This window comes from Vigna unguiculata, chromosome 11 (genome assembly GCF_037176805.1).
Source record: "Vigna unguiculata cultivar grain cowpea cultivar isolate G323 ecotype 2 chromosome 11, ASM3717680v1, whole genome shotgun sequence".
NCBI classification, from domain to species: domain Eukaryota; kingdom Viridiplantae; phylum Streptophyta; class Magnoliopsida; order Fabales; family Fabaceae; genus Vigna; species Vigna unguiculata.
This window is the reverse complement of record NC_140802.1, coordinates 34,790,118-34,808,761: the sequence shown is the minus strand read 5'-3', so window position 1 is coordinate 34,808,761 and position 18,644 is coordinate 34,790,118. Positions and strand designations below refer to the sequence as shown.

The 18,644-nt window shown below is 33.6% G+C and overlaps 1 protein-coding gene across 1 annotated transcript; it reads right to left on the bottom strand.

Annotated features, from left to right (window-relative positions):
- Positions 1-4,096: 4,096 nt before the first annotated feature.
- On the bottom strand, positions 4,097-5,461 carry LOC114170715 (putative O-methyltransferase 3). Its single transcript, XM_028056258.2, has 2 exons — positions 4,630-5,461; positions 4,097-4,560 (listed from the first exon to the last, which is right to left on the bottom strand). Exons 1-2 carry the CDS (start codon positions 5,398-5,400, stop codon positions 4,273-4,275), a joined length of 1,059 nt encoding a protein of 352 aa, XP_027912059.2. The 5' UTR covers positions 5,401-5,461; the 3' UTR covers positions 4,097-4,272.
- Positions 5,462-18,644: the final 13,183 nt, after the last annotated feature.

Genomic DNA, 18,644 nt, shown 5'->3' with positions numbered 1-18,644 from the left:
GTCAAAACTCATAACCAAATATTCTAAAGTGATCAAACGACTTTTAAATTAATTTAACATACACTACCTGTAACAAATAAACACATCCAGCTACATGGAAGTGTTTGGTACTTTGTTTCTCCTTCAAGAACAATTTAGCTTCACAAATACTGCCAACCAAATACTCATACACCACTCGACCCCAATTAAATTTCCCAATACTACCAAGGTCATCAATAATGTTGAACAAAATAGAAAAAATTGTTCCACTACGATTGGGCAACAAAAACTCAGAAATTACTAATAGAACGTAAAGCTTACCAAAATCCTCTAAACAAAGCACTTTAATATGTTTTAAAATGTAATCATATACCATTTTGATATGAACAACTTTGGTAGCTCCAAATAAATTCTTTGAATCACTATTTAACCCTCCTGGTTTAAATCAATGTTCTCACCAACCACCCTCAAACCTAGACCAAGAGATACATCTAAATAGGTAAATCCAACAACTTCTATACTCATTTGAAACCCCCCCAAGCTTTCCACCTACCTACTAATTAACGGACTCAAGATTCCTAGATATTTTCACACACTCATTCAACTCAACCATCCATCCAAATGCTGTTCCTCGAATAAATGACTTTTGTTCCTTTGTTAACTTCTTATTCAAACTACCAATCAATTTTGTCCGGCATGAATGCCTAAAACAAATATGGAACAATAAAAAAATTTTAGTTATGTCATTTTTATCATAACAAATTTCAAAATAAATTGAATTCCAAAATATATCATACCTTGCGGTCAACACTGAAATCACTTCTCTCACTGACTGCAACCATATTTATCACCTGAATACATAACCCCAGTTAAGCACAATGTCAGCACTCAAACTTACGTCCACGTAATTCTTCTCAGTTTGAACAACTACCACTCGCGCACAAAAGACTTATCACATATGCAAAAAGTGCAGCACAGGTCATCATTTGTGAGCAAACAGGACATAATCAATAAATCATACAAGTTTAATCCAGTTGGATATGAAACCACATGAAATAAATAACTATAAAGCAACGCATATTACCCATACTTAAACACCCCATAATCAACTATTGATTGGTATGACATGAAAGATAAAAAAAATTGAGTCATACCACATACTTCAAAAAATTCAGCACAGATCATCACTTGTGAGCAAACAGGTCATCATCAATAAATTATACAAGATTAATCCACTTGGGTATGAAACCACATGAAAGAAATAACTACAAAGCAATGCATATTACCCATACCCCATAATCATCTATTGACTGGTATGACATGAAAGATCCAAAAATTGAGTCATACCACATGCTTCCAAAAAATTCAGCACATGTTATCACTTGTGAGCAAACAGGTCATCATCAATAATTATACAAGATTAATCCACTTGGGTATGAAACCACATGAAAGAAATAACTACAAAGCAATGCATATTACCCATACTTAATCACCCCATAATCAACTATTGACTGGTATAACATGAAAGATAAAAAAATTGAGTCATACCACATGCTTCAACACAGATCATCACTTGTGAGCAAACAGGTCATCACTCATACATCATACAAGTGTAATCAACTTGGATGCACACACGTCATCACCAACAAATCAGACATGTTTAACCCACTTCGGTATGAAACCACATGAAAGAAATTATTACAAATCAATACATATTACCCAAAGTGAATCACCCCATAATCAATTATTGACTGCTATATTATAAGTTCAAAAAATTGAGTCAAACCACGTTATTGCATAAAATGCAGCACAGGTCATCACTTGCGAGCAAATAGGTCATCACAAAAAAATAAGACAGATTTGATCAACATAGTCAGAAAACTAGTATTCATGCACCTATCAATGCAACAAAATCACAGAAACGAAAAAATAACCTAAACTTACCAACCACCGCCTAAATCGAACAATTGAAAGCACCAAAAACCCTAACTTCGCAAGGTTTATCTTTTCCCTTTTTCTTCTTCGATTACGGCATTGTAGTCATTCACCTGTACAACATAGATGTTAAATTTGCCTTTAAAGAATAACTCAGTCGACTATGCCACCAAAAACAAAAGAAAAATCTCAATTCCTTAACCAAAAACCCCATAACGATGATTTCGAAAAAAAAAAACCACAAAACTGTTGGCGTAGTGGAGAAACACAAAAAAAAGACCTACGAACCACGATGGAAAGCAACAAAAACCCTAACTCTGGGAGGATCGTCTTCTCCCTTCTTCTTCTTCGATTTCACTACAACACACGTCTTCTCCCTCTTTCTCCTTTCTTCCTTTTCCCTTTCTTTCTTTCTTTTCCCTTTCTTTCTTTCTTTTCCCTTTCTTCATTTTTGCTTGCTCTGCGCACACCCACTCTCCAAAGAAAATCTACCTTCTCACCCTTTCAATTTTGCTTGCTCTACGCCCACACACTCTCCAAAGAAAACCTACTTTCTCACCCTTTCAATTTTCACGCCCACACCCACACTCCAAAACGTCTTTCTACAAAATAAGTTTTAATAAAAAATAAAAAAGACACGTCTGAAGTAAAATGCTTTAATAAAATTATTTTAATTTAAAAAATAAAATCCACTTGCCACCTCATGGAGTCAAATAAGGAGTCAGAATATGGAGTCACTTTATCATTTTCCACATATATATATATATATATATATATATATATATATATATATATATATATATATATATATATATATAGGTTTAATTAATCGTAAGGTACCCAGTTTGGTACTAGAGTGTCAAATTGGTACCCGCTTTTAAAAAAGTGTCAATTGCATCCCAACTTTTGAAAATTGTTTCAATTAGGTCCCTTTCAGACAGAGTTGACTAATGCCGTTAGTCAACGTGCCACGTGTCAATCTGTGGTTTTTTTGATTTTTTTTTAAAAAAATTTTAATTTTTTTTTAATTTTTAAATTTTTTTTAAAATTTTTTTTAAAATTTTTTTTAAAAAAAATTAAAAATGCCACGTGTCAAGTCCCTATGTGTGACACGTGGCATTGTCAGTGCCACGTGGCATTGTAATGCCACGTGTCAGTGTCACTATTAGATGTCATTGTGTTGATTTCGATTTGGTCCCCACATATGTCTTTTTGTTTCAATTTAGTACCTAAGTATGTGTATCTGATTCAATTTTGTCCCAATTTTCTTTTAATAATTAAAATATTTTTGTAATCCATTTTTTATAAGATTAAAAATAATTAAGTATAAATATTTTTACAAAATTAAGTACTAATATTTATAATGTTTCTCTCAATTTCAGACCAAATTTATTATTTGTATGAATGTTGTGCTATTTATAAGTACTAAAATGACTTTTACCACTAAATTTTAATATAAATATCAAATACTTAATTTTTTTTAAACTTTTATACTTAATTACTTTTAATTTTATTAAAAAATATTTTAATTATTAAAAATTATTAGGTCAAAATTGAATCAGATACACATACTTAGGTACTAAATTGAAACAAAAAGACATATGTGGGGACCAAATCGAAATCAACACAATGACATCTAATAGTGACACTGACACGTGGCATTACAATGCCACGTGGCACTGACAATGCCACGTGTCACACACAGGGACTTGGCACGTGGCATTTTTAATTTTTTTTAAAAAAATTTAAAAAATAAAAATTAAAAAATTAAAAAAAATTAAAATTTTTTTTAAAAAAAATCAAAAAAACCACAGATTGACACGTGGCACGTTGACTAACGGCGTTAGTCAACTCTGTCTAAAAGGGACCTAATTGAAAAAATTTTCAAAAATTGGGATGCAATTGACACTTTTTTAAAAGCGGGTACCAATTTGACACTCTAGTACCAAACTGGGTACCTTACGATTAATTAAAACTATATATATTATATATATTGATGAAAGGTAGGAAAAATATACTAATTTGGTAAAATGCATAAGATCCACTGAGATATCTATCAATGCAATTATTGGAGATGTGACTGCGTACTGGAAGAGTGATGTGAACACAAACACAAAAGAAAAGTTTCGAGCTTGAGTAATCATACATAGAAAGGAAAAGGAAAGAGAGAGACATATACAGATGAAAAACAAATTAGAAAAAGCATTTCATATATAGATTCCATTCCATCACAACATAGTGAATGAAATACAAGATAATTGAAGGGATTTTATTGGTGCATAGTGCTTCTCCTTGGCAGCAGTGGAGTTATAGAATAATAATATGGCACACAGAACAGTCCAAAAGAGGGTATAACTGTCAGGGATAAATCTCGATGAGAGACCTCAAACCCACGATTGGAGTTATCTTGTAGTCACTGAAACCAGCAGAGAAAATGATCTTAGCCCATTCTTTCTCAGTCCTCTCTTTTCCAGGATACAACACCATCACAACCATATCAACCATGAGCTGTGTTTCAGTTGATTCATAATCAAGCTTTTCACTCTCCATCACCATGTCTATCGCTATCACCTTCTTCTTTACTCCCTCCTTGCATTTCTTCAGTATTCTCACACACTGCTCGTCATTCCAGTCATGCAATATCCACTGCATCATCAATCAACGCAATCAGGGACCAATGTCCAAAACTAAAACTACTTAATAATCAAATTTTACCTTCAATAGAACGGCATCTGCAGGAGGAACCCACTCAAACATGTCACCTCCAACAAATTTTAAGTTCTGAGATCCTTGTAAGTCGGCAACAACATGTGGGAGATCAAATACGGTGCAGTCTATGTGAGGGAATGCGTTGGCAATCGCCTTTGCCATGGTACCTGTGCCTCCCCCAACATCAACAACTGACTCCAACCCCTTCAACACTCCCCCACACCTCTCAATCACCACATTGGAAACCAATTCAGCGTCACTCGCCATCGCATCATTGAAAAGCTGATTCAGTTTTTGATCACGCCCAGCGTAGTCCCATATTTTCATCCCATGTGCTGTTTGGAATGGCGAGGGATCATCATTCCTGAACCATGTAGCCAATCCATGCCATGGCTTTGTCAAAATTGGATCAAGCATTGCATGCAAGAAAGGTGTCACACTCAAGGGGTTGTCCTTCAATAGCAGAGTGGATGCATCCGTCAACACATAACCCATTTCAACCTCATTCTCATTCACCTTCACTTCAGAGAAGAACCCAGAATGGGTCAAGATTCGCATCAACCGGTAGATGTTGTTGGCTTTGGAAGGATTCATTGATAGTGAAGCAGTGAGTTGTGAGAGTGGCATGGGTTCACCATGCTTGTGTATGATGTCAGGTATTTCCAAATCAATTGCACATTTTAGGGACATGGAATTTATGAAGCTGAAAATGTGATTCCAAACATGGGTTTGAGCTGAAAGTAGCTTTGAGACACGCTCTTCACTCTTGCACTCCATACTTTTTCTGTCTTAACTATACTCAAGGTAATAGGTTGGTGGATGGATATGTTGATGAAACCTCAAATTAGTTTTGGTCTATATTTATAAGCTAAACTGTGTTCTATTTCCTGAAGCCAATACAACAATAACACAGGTTTATCACGTGAAACCATATTTCAATTAACATTAATTAACACTAGATTTCTCCCTAATTAATAACGAGGCCAAGCTATGCACCCGTTCTTATCAATCCGTAAATTAAATTATATTATATATTTCATGTTTTTAAGGTGTGTATAATTTCTACTTCGGATAAACATATAGAACTTAAAGTGCAAACAAATTCAGTCTACAGTCATTAACTCCATATATATTAAATGCTAATCCTATTCAACTTTTGAAGCACGTTACACTCATTTTCAGCACTGCAAAATCCCACTAAAAGAAAAGTTAACCACTCCTACTTTGCATTGGTTGTGATTTTTTCTGGCTTACCTATATAGTGTCTATATAATTTTTTATGGAGGATTAATATTATAAAGATTGGTGTATCTGTCATGCAAGCGTGTATCACCTACTCTTGTCGACAAATAGGGTCCATTTGTACCTTCTGAATTAAAAACTTCAAACGAATTCTGTCCTAAATTTTCATCTTCGTTGTGAAGGTAATAAAAAGGTGTTATTTAATATGTTAAAAATGTGTTTAATAAATTAAATAGTATGTGCATATCAAAATTGACTAAATAATAATGAATCACTTGATTTTACTTATTAAAATAAAATTAATCGATCGACAATTACTTTCAATCAATTTAACAATCAATTTAATATATGTAAAGTTTTCTTTACCTATATGTTTCTTTCTTTGTGAGATAAAGAGATATTTTAGAAGCGCGAAAAATAGTTTGAAACTCTACTCATTCTGTCATAAAAGGTTAGAGGTACTCTAATTCGTAAGATCAATTGTGAGTGTCTCCATTTCGATTGGTTGCTGCTTTGACATTAGTTGCTGGGCGTGATTATTTTTAGCTTACCTAAAGTGTGTACATAATTTTTTATAGTGGAATTGTTATAAAGATTGGTGTATCCATTATGCAAGATGTATCACCTACTTTTGTCAATAAATAGTATCCATTCGTACCTTCTAAATTAAAAACTTTCTTACTTAAATTTTCATCTTCGTTGTGAAGATTATTTTGTTTATACTAATCGGTTTATAATTAAGTTTTGCTAAAAATCTTATTAAATATTTCAAATACAATATCTTTTTGTATACTTTTGACAATTATTTTAATATCATCTAAGAGTGTCTATGCCATATTTGCCTGTCTTATTTTACAATAATATATTTTTTCAATGTATCACGTGTTCATTTTTTTTCTTTGCTTTTATAATGTTATTTTAAATTTTACTAACAAATGTACACCCACGAAACTTAGGTTTTCAAGAGCTACAAGAGACATTAAAATAAATAAGAGACCGTAAAAATAGTAAAAGAATAACGCAAAAATCAACCAAAAACTTCATCAAAATGCAAAACAATTACCTAAATCATAAAAGAATATACAAAACGAAAAAAATAGAAATAATGTGTTTTGAATTTACCCCGAGGAGAATTGGCGGTGCGATGGTGGCTGGAAATGGTGAAGGAGGCGCAAGAGACTCGCCAGAGCAGTGGCATGGAGTAGTGACAACGTTTGTCGCCAAGTGGTGGCTGTGGTGGACCGTGGCGAAGTGGTGCGACAGAGGCGCCACGGAGGGCGCGACGGTGGCGGAATCTGGTTGCTTTTCGCGTGTTGTTTGGTGGCGGAGCAATACTGGCGACGCTAGCTTCGTGGACAGAGGCACAATCGGCGATGGAGGGCAACGGAGGGCGCAATCGTGACGGAGGGCGACGGTGGCAGAGAGAGGACGTTGCATTCGCAAGAGAGAAGATGAACAGTGACAGGTTCGCGAGATTTGGGACCCTAAATAAACGATATGGCCTCGGTTCTGTAAACACCCGAGGCATAAAGTGTTATAGGCCTCGGTCCTTTGCCACCCGAGGCCAAATCATCTACTGTCAGTGGCAATTTTATAATACTGGAGGACACTGGCGGGTTTTAGGCTTCGATTGATATATAACCGAAGCATAAAACGAGTTATATGCTTCAGTTGGATAAGGACCCGAGGCAAAAAGGTTAGAAAAATTTTAAAAATGTCATCGCCTCCTTATATACTTCGATCCAGTGACCGAGGCCTATAAGACGAGTTAAAAACCAGAATCTGCACTGGTGCATAGACCACAAAAATTTAAGTTTTAAATTCTACAGCATGTTTGGATTCACACTAGATGCAGAATCACATTGAAATATTTGCTACCAAGATCATAGGCAAAAGTTCACATGTTTAATTCGATGTTCATGATCGAGTCTATAATTAGTTTTGGGTTGAAGCAACATTAATAGCTTTTGAATTTGATTTTTATACTTAGTTTGACATGCTAATAATCTAACCTCATAAGAAAATGTTTCAGTAGAGCATAGTTTGACATGCTAATAATCTAACTTGAATCAATATTAGAGAAACATTAAGTAGTTCAAGGGATCAAAGTAATTAGGAACATCACCAAATACAGGTAACAGTTGACCATAGATGTTACCTCAATTAAAATTTTTAGAATGTCAAATAATCTTTTAGCACAAATGCAGAGTCAGAAAAAAGGGTGGTACAATATTTGCAGTCAAAATATATCTTTAGGCCTTGAAATTTTAATCCACAATGGTAAGATATATATTTTAATTCATTTGGTTTCTTCTAAATTCATGGATGGTCACGTATAATAAAGAATTTACAAGGTTACAAAATACTGTATGAAGAGGATTTTTATAATTTTACTCAATTTTTATGGCATATGAAAATAACAGTTACTTATTATACATGTTTATTAAAGTGGAGAATATTAGCTGATTTTACGTATAATTATTATGCATTTCTTAATCAACTATAGTTAATGTTCATAAATTTTTAAATACAGGTATAATAATATACTTATGGGAAGTCTAAAGCATATTGTAAGTGCATTCTTCTCAGAAGAAGAAAAAGTAGATTTAATTCTATCAAATGGATCCGCATCAAATGATTTTCTGTGTGGATAAATAATCTGCACTTAAAGGGTAAATAATCCAACAATAAGTGGTGCATAAAAACTAAAATAATTAAATTTAAACCCACTACCTGCACTACCTGTTGAGTCTTTGAACTACACCGATGTAAGCTGTTACACCTATTTGTTTCCTCAGTTCTTCCCCCTGTTAGAATTTTGCCATGATTGGTAAATGGTATCATTTTCTTTACTTATAAACATAATACATAAATTGCTTCATATTTATCAAATAAAATAAACAAGTAAGCAAACTAAAAATGTAAATCTTAGCCGATGTTATGACATTAGATCCCATGTGAATTACTTTGAATTCTACACTTTTTGGCCTAAATGCATTAAATAGTTTAATCATCTGTCTGCTTGAATTTTTCGTATGCACTCAACGATAGAAAAAAAGTTAAGTTAAAAATTAAAATTAAACCTATTAATTGTTTATTCTCAAACTTCAGAAAGAGAGATCCTGTTATTATTTAGGAACGTGATCTTTGATGCTAGTTGTTACAAACTTCTTGGCGTTTCCAGATTGTATAAGTAGGTAGTAAGGAGATGTGATTGTTTGTTTTCAAAATGTTAAAAGATAATTTTGTTGAGTTAAAAATGAAAAAAATATATATAAAAAAAAAATAACTCATAAATTTATTATTTTAAGATTTTAAATTAGAAGTAATATTTGTCATTTATACGAGTAAAAGTATAATTTCTATTTATTAAGACTTAATCTAATTCTATTTTTTATGTGCCAATTTTTTATTAAACAGAGTAAAATTCAATGTATTTCTCTACTTACATGAATTATGGAGTTGGTGTTGATGCTTTCTTTTGATGTTATGTCTTGTTTTAGACTTTTGCATGCTTATGATGTTATAGTGTCAGCAAGAACACTTCATCATGCATCCAAACCCTTCCCTACTTCCAAGAATTATTCCAGCAAACATGGAACTAGAAAAATTACTACAGAAAGCTTATATTGGCTAACTCTGTACTTCCTATTGTGCTTCAACAAGACCTGATTGGTCTTCACTAACTTCTCTTATATTTTCCTAATAATTCAAAAAAATTTAGTTATGTTTGAATTTTGAAATATTATTAGGTAGATTCATTAGTCCAAAATCCATATTAATATTTTTGCGGTGCTGAAAATTATTACTTAACTTGTATCTTAGAAAAACAAAGGGAAGGAAGACAAATAATGGGACACTACAAAAATAATTAATTTTAGTGGGGTTATATTTGGTGTTTCTGGAGTTTTAACCTCCACTAATGGATTTACCAAGGGTTTGCAATTCCTCCGGAAGAACCAGCGTGGCTAACAGATTTCCAGGATTTTTTATCAACCCCTGGAAGAGTGCAACTTACCGGGAGTTTACAAAACCCCTGATACTACCTGAGGTTTTTGGAACCCCTGCTAATGCCTAGTTATTAAAACCCCCAGTATTGCTTGGGGATTAAAACCCCCACTAATTCCCTATCTAGGGTTTGAAACTCCCATTGTTGTCGGTGGTTCAAATCCCCCTTGTGTCAACAATGAGCTCTAAACAATTTTCATTGGAGTTCCCTTTTTTGTTTCTTTCATATCTTTTAATAATACATAAATCCTAAAATAAAAAGAAAAAATCGGGAAAAAAATTAAATAAATAATAATACAATTAATTACCAATAATTGTGGGTTAGAAGTACCTCTAAGAGAATTGCATTGTCAAGTCATGGAAGAGGAGCATGGTAGCCCAAGTGGTTAAGTGATGAAGGATTGACCCCAACCAAGGATGGAGACACATGCTTAAGAAGACTAAGCATGTTTAGAAAGGAAGTTCACTAATCCTTCATCCCTTTCATTTGTATTTGTTATTTTTGATTCCCTAAGTTGACTTAGTTGCATCAACTTTAGTTGACTTATTGACCTTTGATTAGGTTTGACTTGTTGACTATAGTTGACTTGACTTAAGCCAACATGTTAATCTATGTTTATTTACTTTGTAGGTTAATTAGGAGTAAGAAAACAATGCTAGGTGGCGCATGGTGATTGGGGAGCATAAATGATGTGGAGGAGAGAGTAAAGCAAATGCATAAAGCATAAAGTAAAAGGCATGAAACAAGTGTACCTATGTACCTTTGGTCTCCTTTGTTTTTAGTACACTTTGGCCACTTTTTGGAGACATATGAGACACATTCTTTGTCTCCTTTTGTGCTAGAACGAAATTAGCCTTGCACACACCATAGTTAGCTCTTTTGTCTCTCTATTTTTGTAACCTTATTTGACCTAATTTCTAGAAGCTAGGGTTAGGTTTTTGTAGAGACATCCTTAGGTATCTTTTATTTGCTTCCCCTAAACTCTTCTTTATAAGGGGTGCTCCTAGATATGTAAAAGGGTTAAACATTTTGAAGTAAAAACACTCTTGTGTCTCAATCATTTGTGAGAGTTTCTTCCCTAGGGAGTGAATACTTGTAAGCCTTATCTTGCATAGCAAGTGGCGGCACACATCCACTCATCTTCAAGGTTGCCATGGCTTCTAGCCTAGCCTTGTAGTGGCGTGCTTCTCACATTTTTACCATTTCTTTCCTTTCCATTTTATGTTTTCTTCTTCCTTTAATTGTTCTTAGTTTTCTATGATTTATGTGCTTTCCATTTCCTTTTCATTTTGAATCAATCCATCATTTTCTTCTCTTCAGCTTTGTGAAAGGAACCTTCACATCTAGATAGCTTGCTATCTTAATGTCCAGTGGGGATTTCACTTAGCTTTCTTAATCAACTCACACCATATTCAATAATCTTAAAAAGGAACAAGATATTCCTTCATCATTAAGCGTGTGGAGTGGCGTGAGAGGACTAGGGTTCAAGTCTTAGGTATTGATGAGTGTTAAGAATAAGTAAATTTTCCATTTGAAATTGACACTTATCATGTACCAAATGGTGCTATTTCTGTAGAAAACAAACCTCCTTAGCTTAAAATACATAATGACATATTGAGAAATATATTTTTATTACAATGATATTTTGCTCTTAGTGTAGATCTTATAGGTAGATGCTGCTGAAATTGCATTGTAATATTCTATGAGTAGTTGAACTCTCTCGTGTCCAGGTTCAATGTAATCAATTTTGATTCTATTCACTTCTACTACTTGGGTATTTATCTTTGATTTCATTCAATTGTTTATGGTTTGATTTATGCTTAATGATGACTTGATCACTTATCTATTTCATTGGTTTGGATTTTGAGTTCAGAAACTGGTATCAAACTATGGTCCAATCAATTCATCATACATGTACTGGATGTTTCATCGCATACTAGAGTGGATGCTGGAGGAGATAGTCTTACACATTAAAGCAAGGAATCATTCTACCAGGAGTTGAGAGATCACACTGTGGTTTGGAGTCCTTAGGTTCTAGTGTACCAAAGATGAACCTATATCTACATATAAAGAGTACTCCCAAACATTGAATGGTTTGTAAAGTAAGTAAACAAGATGGTAGTGGTGTAGTAGAAGACGACGAGTTGAAATCAATTCATACCCTCTATTCCACTCAATCTATTTAATCACTACTATTTTTATTTACTTGCACTTGCACTTTCTATCATTCAAAAAAACTTAAAAATCAAACTACCAATATACTTGCTAAATATATGTGAATACGACACTTGTTGATACTACTACGTACCGTACACTTGTTGGAAAATGGTTGCCGTGAAAAAGTCATCATGTATGCCATTAGTGTGGTGTTTAATTATGTTTTATTTTGCACATTTGTTTTGAAAAGGGAAACATGATTTATCATTCTATGCATGCGTGAATTGTCATGAAACATGTATTGGTTTGATTATTGTGCGTATTATTAATGGGTTCATATTCGGTTTTTATTATTTGTTTCATTTATTTTAGGTTGAAAATAAGGTAGAAGGGAGTCTAAGTGAGTAATCAGAGGGTAATTAAGTGTGGCAGCAAGGAGAAAGAGAGAGAACAATGAAATTGTGACCTAGGGAATGAAATTGAGTGTTGGAAGGGAGTTTTAGAGTGGAGGCAAGGATTGAGGCTTTGGGGACAAGGAAAGATCACTAAGAACACATTTGGGGCAAAGAATCCAGGTAAGGGGAGATGTCCCTACGTGCCTTTGCATTGAACAATGTGTTTGGTGTGATTCTGCTGTTTAGGTGCCTCAAGTTTCCCTTCACCATGCTATTTTTTGTAGTTTTTAGGCTTCTGCCCAAAAATCGTCTGGCAACTGTGAAGGCTCGCCAGGTGACTCAACCTAGCTTGACGATAATGAAGAACCGTTAGGCGACACACACTAGCTAGAATAGTGCATTTTCTACATTTTTGTGGTTTCAGTAATGTTTCTAGATGATCTGTAAATTCCTTTGTTCTTCTTTGCTCTTTTATTGGCATAAATAATTGAGAATGACTCATTCTGATGTTAATTTTATTATTGGGGGTTTTTATGAATTTGAGGGTTCCATAAAGGTTTAGGGATGAATACGAAATGTGATATACAACTTTTGAATTTGATTAGTTTAAGATTTTGTTTTTTGGATTCATTGAATATGTATGTATGTTGAATATGTGATTAAATGCGATTTTGTTTCAATTGGAAGGTTAAACTACGTTTTGGGGTTTTTAGGGTTTTTCCAGCAGATGCAAGAGAATCTGGTATTTCCAGAAATTTGATGTACCGTCCGACGATACATGTATGCCGATGGATGGTGTACAATAGCCTAAATTTGTTGGCTGTGTGGGAGGATGAAATCGGGGTTATTGTGGACTATCCTGGTTCATGAAAATAGCATTGACAACATGATGTATGGATTCATATATGGGTATGGTTTATGCATGAGCTAGGGATATAAACTAATACTAAACTTGAGTTAGGTTTGAGTTAATGAAAAGAAATGACTATAACATGTGTTGTGATATCACTAAATCTTTTGTATGATTATAAGTTTAGAAGGTTGTTGTTAGGGAATATTTCAATTCCATATATTATTTATTAACAATATCAAATATTTACTAAGATGCACTTACGTATGGATATGTGCTCATGTGGCTTGATAACTCTTGTTTTTGTGTGTGGTGCATTAGGATGATGGAAAATCATATGTATTGTAGGGGCTTGTATATTTATATGCGTGATTGGACTGCTATTGTATAGATTCACATATTCAATGGATACTCTTAGCTAGACTCAAGTGATGTATTATTTTCAAGTTTGGAATGCTTGAGTGCTTATGTTTAATTGGTACTTAGGAACTGTGATGATGAATTCTATGGCATGTGAACTGTAATAATATGATTTGGCATTCTGGATGTGTGACTGCAATGCTTTGGTGTGCTAGAAAACGTTCTGTAGTGCTTAAACTAGTAGAATTCATTTTACTAGTGTAGCGCATGGTGGTGGGAATGGTACTGCCAAGCGATAACTATAAACAGAGAGGTCCTTGGAGCGCTTGGCGCCTAGCGTCATGCGGGTACCGCCAGGCGGTCTGGAGCACAATTTCGCCTAGCGGCGCTTAGGTAGCACCAAGTGATAGTGCATGGGTAGGGGCTATTTGTAGAGGGTTTTGCATTGGTGGTTTTGATGCTTTGGTCTAGGATATGCTTGATTACATTATGAGCGGGGAGGTTCATAATGGAGTTGGAAATGCGTGATTAATGCGATCGAGCAGGTCCGTATTAGTTGTACTCTTGTGTGGGGATACAAGCAGAGAGGTTCATATGTTCCGTGCTCACACCTGAGGCTGTTATGAACGAGGAGGTTTATAGCAGGTGTTCACTCATATGCATTACGAGTAGGGAGGTTTGTAGAGTTGGAAGATGAGCGGAGAGGTTCGTAGAGTTGGACCACAAGTGGCCAAGTTCGTGGAAGCATGATAATCCCTGACCTTTGTTTTTCTAAGATACAAGTTAAGTAATAATTTTCAGCACCGCAAAAATATTAATATGGATTTTGGACTAATGAATCTACCTAATAATATTTCAAAATTCAAACATAACTAAATTTTTTTGAATTATTAGGAAAATATAAGAGAAGTTAGTGAAGACCAATCAGGTCTTGTTGAAGCACAATAGGAAGTACAGAGTTAGCCAATATAAGCTTTCTGTAGTAATTTTTCTAGTTCCATGTTTGCTGGAATAATTCTTGGAAGTAGGGAAGGGTTTGGATGCATGATGAAGTGTTCTTGCTGACACTATAACATCATAAGCATGCAAAAGTCTAAAACAAGACATAACATCAAAAGAAAGCATCAACACCAACTCCATAATTCATGTAAGTAGAGAAATACATTGAATTTTACTCTGTTTAATAAAAAATTGGCACATAAAAAATAGAATTAGATTAAGTCTTAATAAATAGAAATTATACTTTTACTCGTATAAATGACAAATATTACTTCTAATTTAAAATCTTAAAATAATAAATTTATGAGTTATTTTTTTTTTATATATATTTTTTTCATTTTTAACTCAACAAAATTATCTTTTAACATTTTGAAAACAAACAATCACATCTCCTTACTACCTACTTATACAATCTGGAAACGCCAAGAAGTTTGTAACAACTAGCATCAAAGATCACGTTCCTAAATAATAACAGGATCTCTCTTTCTGAAGTTTGAGAATAAACAATTAATAGGTTTAATTTTAATTTTTAACTTAACTTTTTTTCTATCGTTGAGTGCATACGAAAAATTCAAGCAGACAGATGATTAAACTATTTAATGCATTTAGGCCAAAAAGTGTAGAATTCAAAGTAATTCACATGGGATCTAATGTCATAACATCGGCTAAGATTTACATTTTTAGTTTGCTTACTTGTTTATTTTATTTGATAAATATGAAGCAATTTATGTATTATGTTTATAAGTAAAGAAAATGATACCATTTACCAATCATGGCAAAATTCTAACAGGGGGAAGAACTGAGGAAACAAATAGGTGTAACAGCTTACATCGGTGTAGTTCAAAGACTCAACAGGTAGTGCAGGTAGTGGGTTTAAATTTAATTATTTTAGTTTTTATGCACCACTTATTGTTGGATTATTTACCCTTTAAGTGCAGATTATTTATCCACACAGAAAATCATTTGATGCGGATCCATTTGATAGAATTAAATCTACTTTTTCTTCTTCTGAGAAGAATGCACTTACAATATGCTTTAGACTTCCCATAAGTATATTATTATACCTGTATTTAAAAATTTATGAACATTAACTATAGTTGATTAAGAAATGCATAATAATTATACGTAAAATCAGCTAATATTCTCCACTTTAATAAACATGTATAATAAGTAACTGTTATTTTCATATGCCATAAAAATTGAGTAAAATTATAAAAATCCTCTTCATACAGTATTTTGTAACCTTGTAAATTCTTTATTATACGTGACCATCCATGAATTTAGAAGAAACCAAATGAATTAAAATATATATCTTACCATTGTGGATTAAAATTTCAAGGCCTAAAGATATATTTTGACTGCAAATATTGTACCACCCTTTTTTCTGACTCTGCATTTGTGCTAAAAGATTATTTGACATTCTAAAAATTTTAATTGAGGTAACATCTATGGTCAACTGTTACCTGTATTTGGTGATGTTCCTAATTACTTTGATCCCTTGAACTACTTAATGTTTCTCTAATATTGATTCAAGTTAGATTATTAGCATGTCAAACTATGCTCTACTGAAACATTTTCTTATGAGGTTAGATTATTAGCATGTCAAACTAAGTATAAAAATCAAATTCAAAAGCTATTAATGTTGCTTCAACCCAAAACTAATTATAGACTCGATCATGAACATCGAATTAAACATGTGAACTTTTGCCTATGATCTTGGTAGCAAATATTTCAATGTGATTCTGCATCTAGTGTGAATCCAAACATGCTGTAGAATTTAAAACTTAAATTTTTGTGGTCTATGCACCAGTGCAGATTCTGGTTTTTAACTCGTCTTATAGGCCTCGGTCACTGGATCGAAGTATATAAGGAGGCGATGACATTTTTAAAATTTTTCTAACCTTTTTGCCTCGGGTCCTTATCCAACCGAAGCATATAACTCGTTTTATGCTTCGGTTATATATCAATCGAAGCCTAAAACCTGCCAGTGTCCTCCAGTATTACAAAATTGCCACTGACAGTAGATGATTTGGCCTCGGGTGGCAAAGGACCGAGGCCTATAACACTTTATGCCTCGGGTGTTTACAGAACCGAGGCCATATCGTTTATTTAGGGTCCCAAATCTCGCGAACCTGTCACTGTTCATCTTCTCTCTTGCGAATGCAACGTCCTCTCTCTGCCACCGTCGCCCTCCGTCACGATTGCGCCCTCCGTTGCCCTCCATCGCCGATTGTGCCTCTGTCCACGAAGCTAGCGTCGCCAGTATTGCTCCGCCACCAAACAACACGCGAAAAGCAACCAGATTCCGCCACCGTCGCGCCCTCCGTGGCGCCTCTGTCGCACCACTTCGCCACGGTCCACCACAGCCACCACTTGGCGACAAACGTTGTCACTACTCCATGCCACTGCTCTGGCGAGTCTCTTGCGCCTCCTTCACCATTTCCAGCCACCATCGCACCGCCAATTCTCCTCGGGGTAAATTCAAAACACATTATTTCTATTTTTTTCGTTTTGTATATTCTTTTATGATTTAGGTAATTGTTTTGCATTTTGATGAAGTTTTTGGTTGATTTTTGCGTTATTCTTTTGCTATTTTTACGGTCTCTTATTTATTTTAATGTCTCTTGTAGCTCTTGAAAACCTAAGTTTCGTAGGTGTACATTTGTTAGTAAAATTTAAAATAACATTATAAAAGCAAAGAAAAAAAATGAACACGTGATACATTGAAAAAATATATTATTGTAAAATAAGACAGGCAAATATGGCATAGACACTCTTAGATGATATTAAAATAATTGTCAAAAGTATACAAAAAGATATTGTATTTGAAATATTTAATAAGATTTTTAGCAAAACTTAATTATAAACCGATTAGTATAAACAAAATAATCTTCACAACGAAGATGAAAATTTAAGTAAGAAAGTTTTTAATTTAGAAGGTACGAATGGATACTATTTATTGACAAAAGTAGGTGATACATCTTGCATAATGGATACACCAATCTTTATAACAATTCCACTATAAAAAATTATGTACACACTTTAGGTAAGCTAAAAATAATCACGCCCAGCAACTAATGTCAAAGCAGCAACCAATCGAAATGGAGACACTCACAATTGATCTTACGAATTAGAGTACCTCTAACCTTTTATGACAGAATGAGTAGAGTTTCAAACTATTTTTCGCGCTTCTAAAATATCTCTTTATCTCACAAAGAAAGAAACATATAGGTAAAGAAAACTTTACATATATTAAATTGATTGTTAAATTGATTGAAAGTAATTGTCGATCGATTAATTTTATTTTAATAAGTAAAATCAAGTGATTCATTATTATTTAGTCAATTTTGATATGCACATACTATTTAATTTATTAAACACATTTTTAACATATTAAATAACACCTTTTTATTACCTTCACAACGAAGATGAAAATTTAGGACAGAATTCGTTTGAAGTTTTTAATTCAGAAGGTACAAATGGACCCTATTTGTCGACAAGAGTAGGTGATACACGCTTGCATGACAGATACACCAATCTTTATAATATTAATCCTCCATAAAAAATTATATAGACACTATATAGGTAAGCCAGAAAAAATCACAACCAATGCAAAGTAGGAGTGGTTAACTTTTCTTTTAGTGGGATTTTGCAGTGCTGAAAATGAGTGTAACGTGCTTCAAAAGTTGAATAGGATTAGCATTTAATATATATGGAGTTAATGACTGTAGACTGAATTTGTTTGCACTTTAAGTTCTATATGTTTATCCGAAGTAGAAATTATACACACCTTAAAAACATGAAATATATAATATAATTTAATTTACGGATTGATAAGAACGGGTGCATAGCTTGGCCTCGTTATTAATTAGGGAGAAATCTAGTGTTAATTAATGTTAATTGAAATATGGTTTCACGTGATAAACCTGTGTTATTGTTGTATTGGCTTCAGGAAATAGAACACAGTTTAGCTTATAAATATAGACCAAAACTAATTTGAGGTTTCATC

Bases quoted from the DNA above. Each gene is read 5' to 3' on its own strand.
- LOC114170715 (XM_028056258.2), bottom strand. From the start codon at position 5,400: ATGGAGTGCAAGAGTGAAGAGCGTGTCTCAAAGCTACTTTCAGCTCAA. The intron at 4,561-4,629 runs GTAAAATTTGAT...TTGATGATGCAG, and splicing joins CAGATGCCGTTCTATTGAAG to TGGATATTGCATGACTGGAA.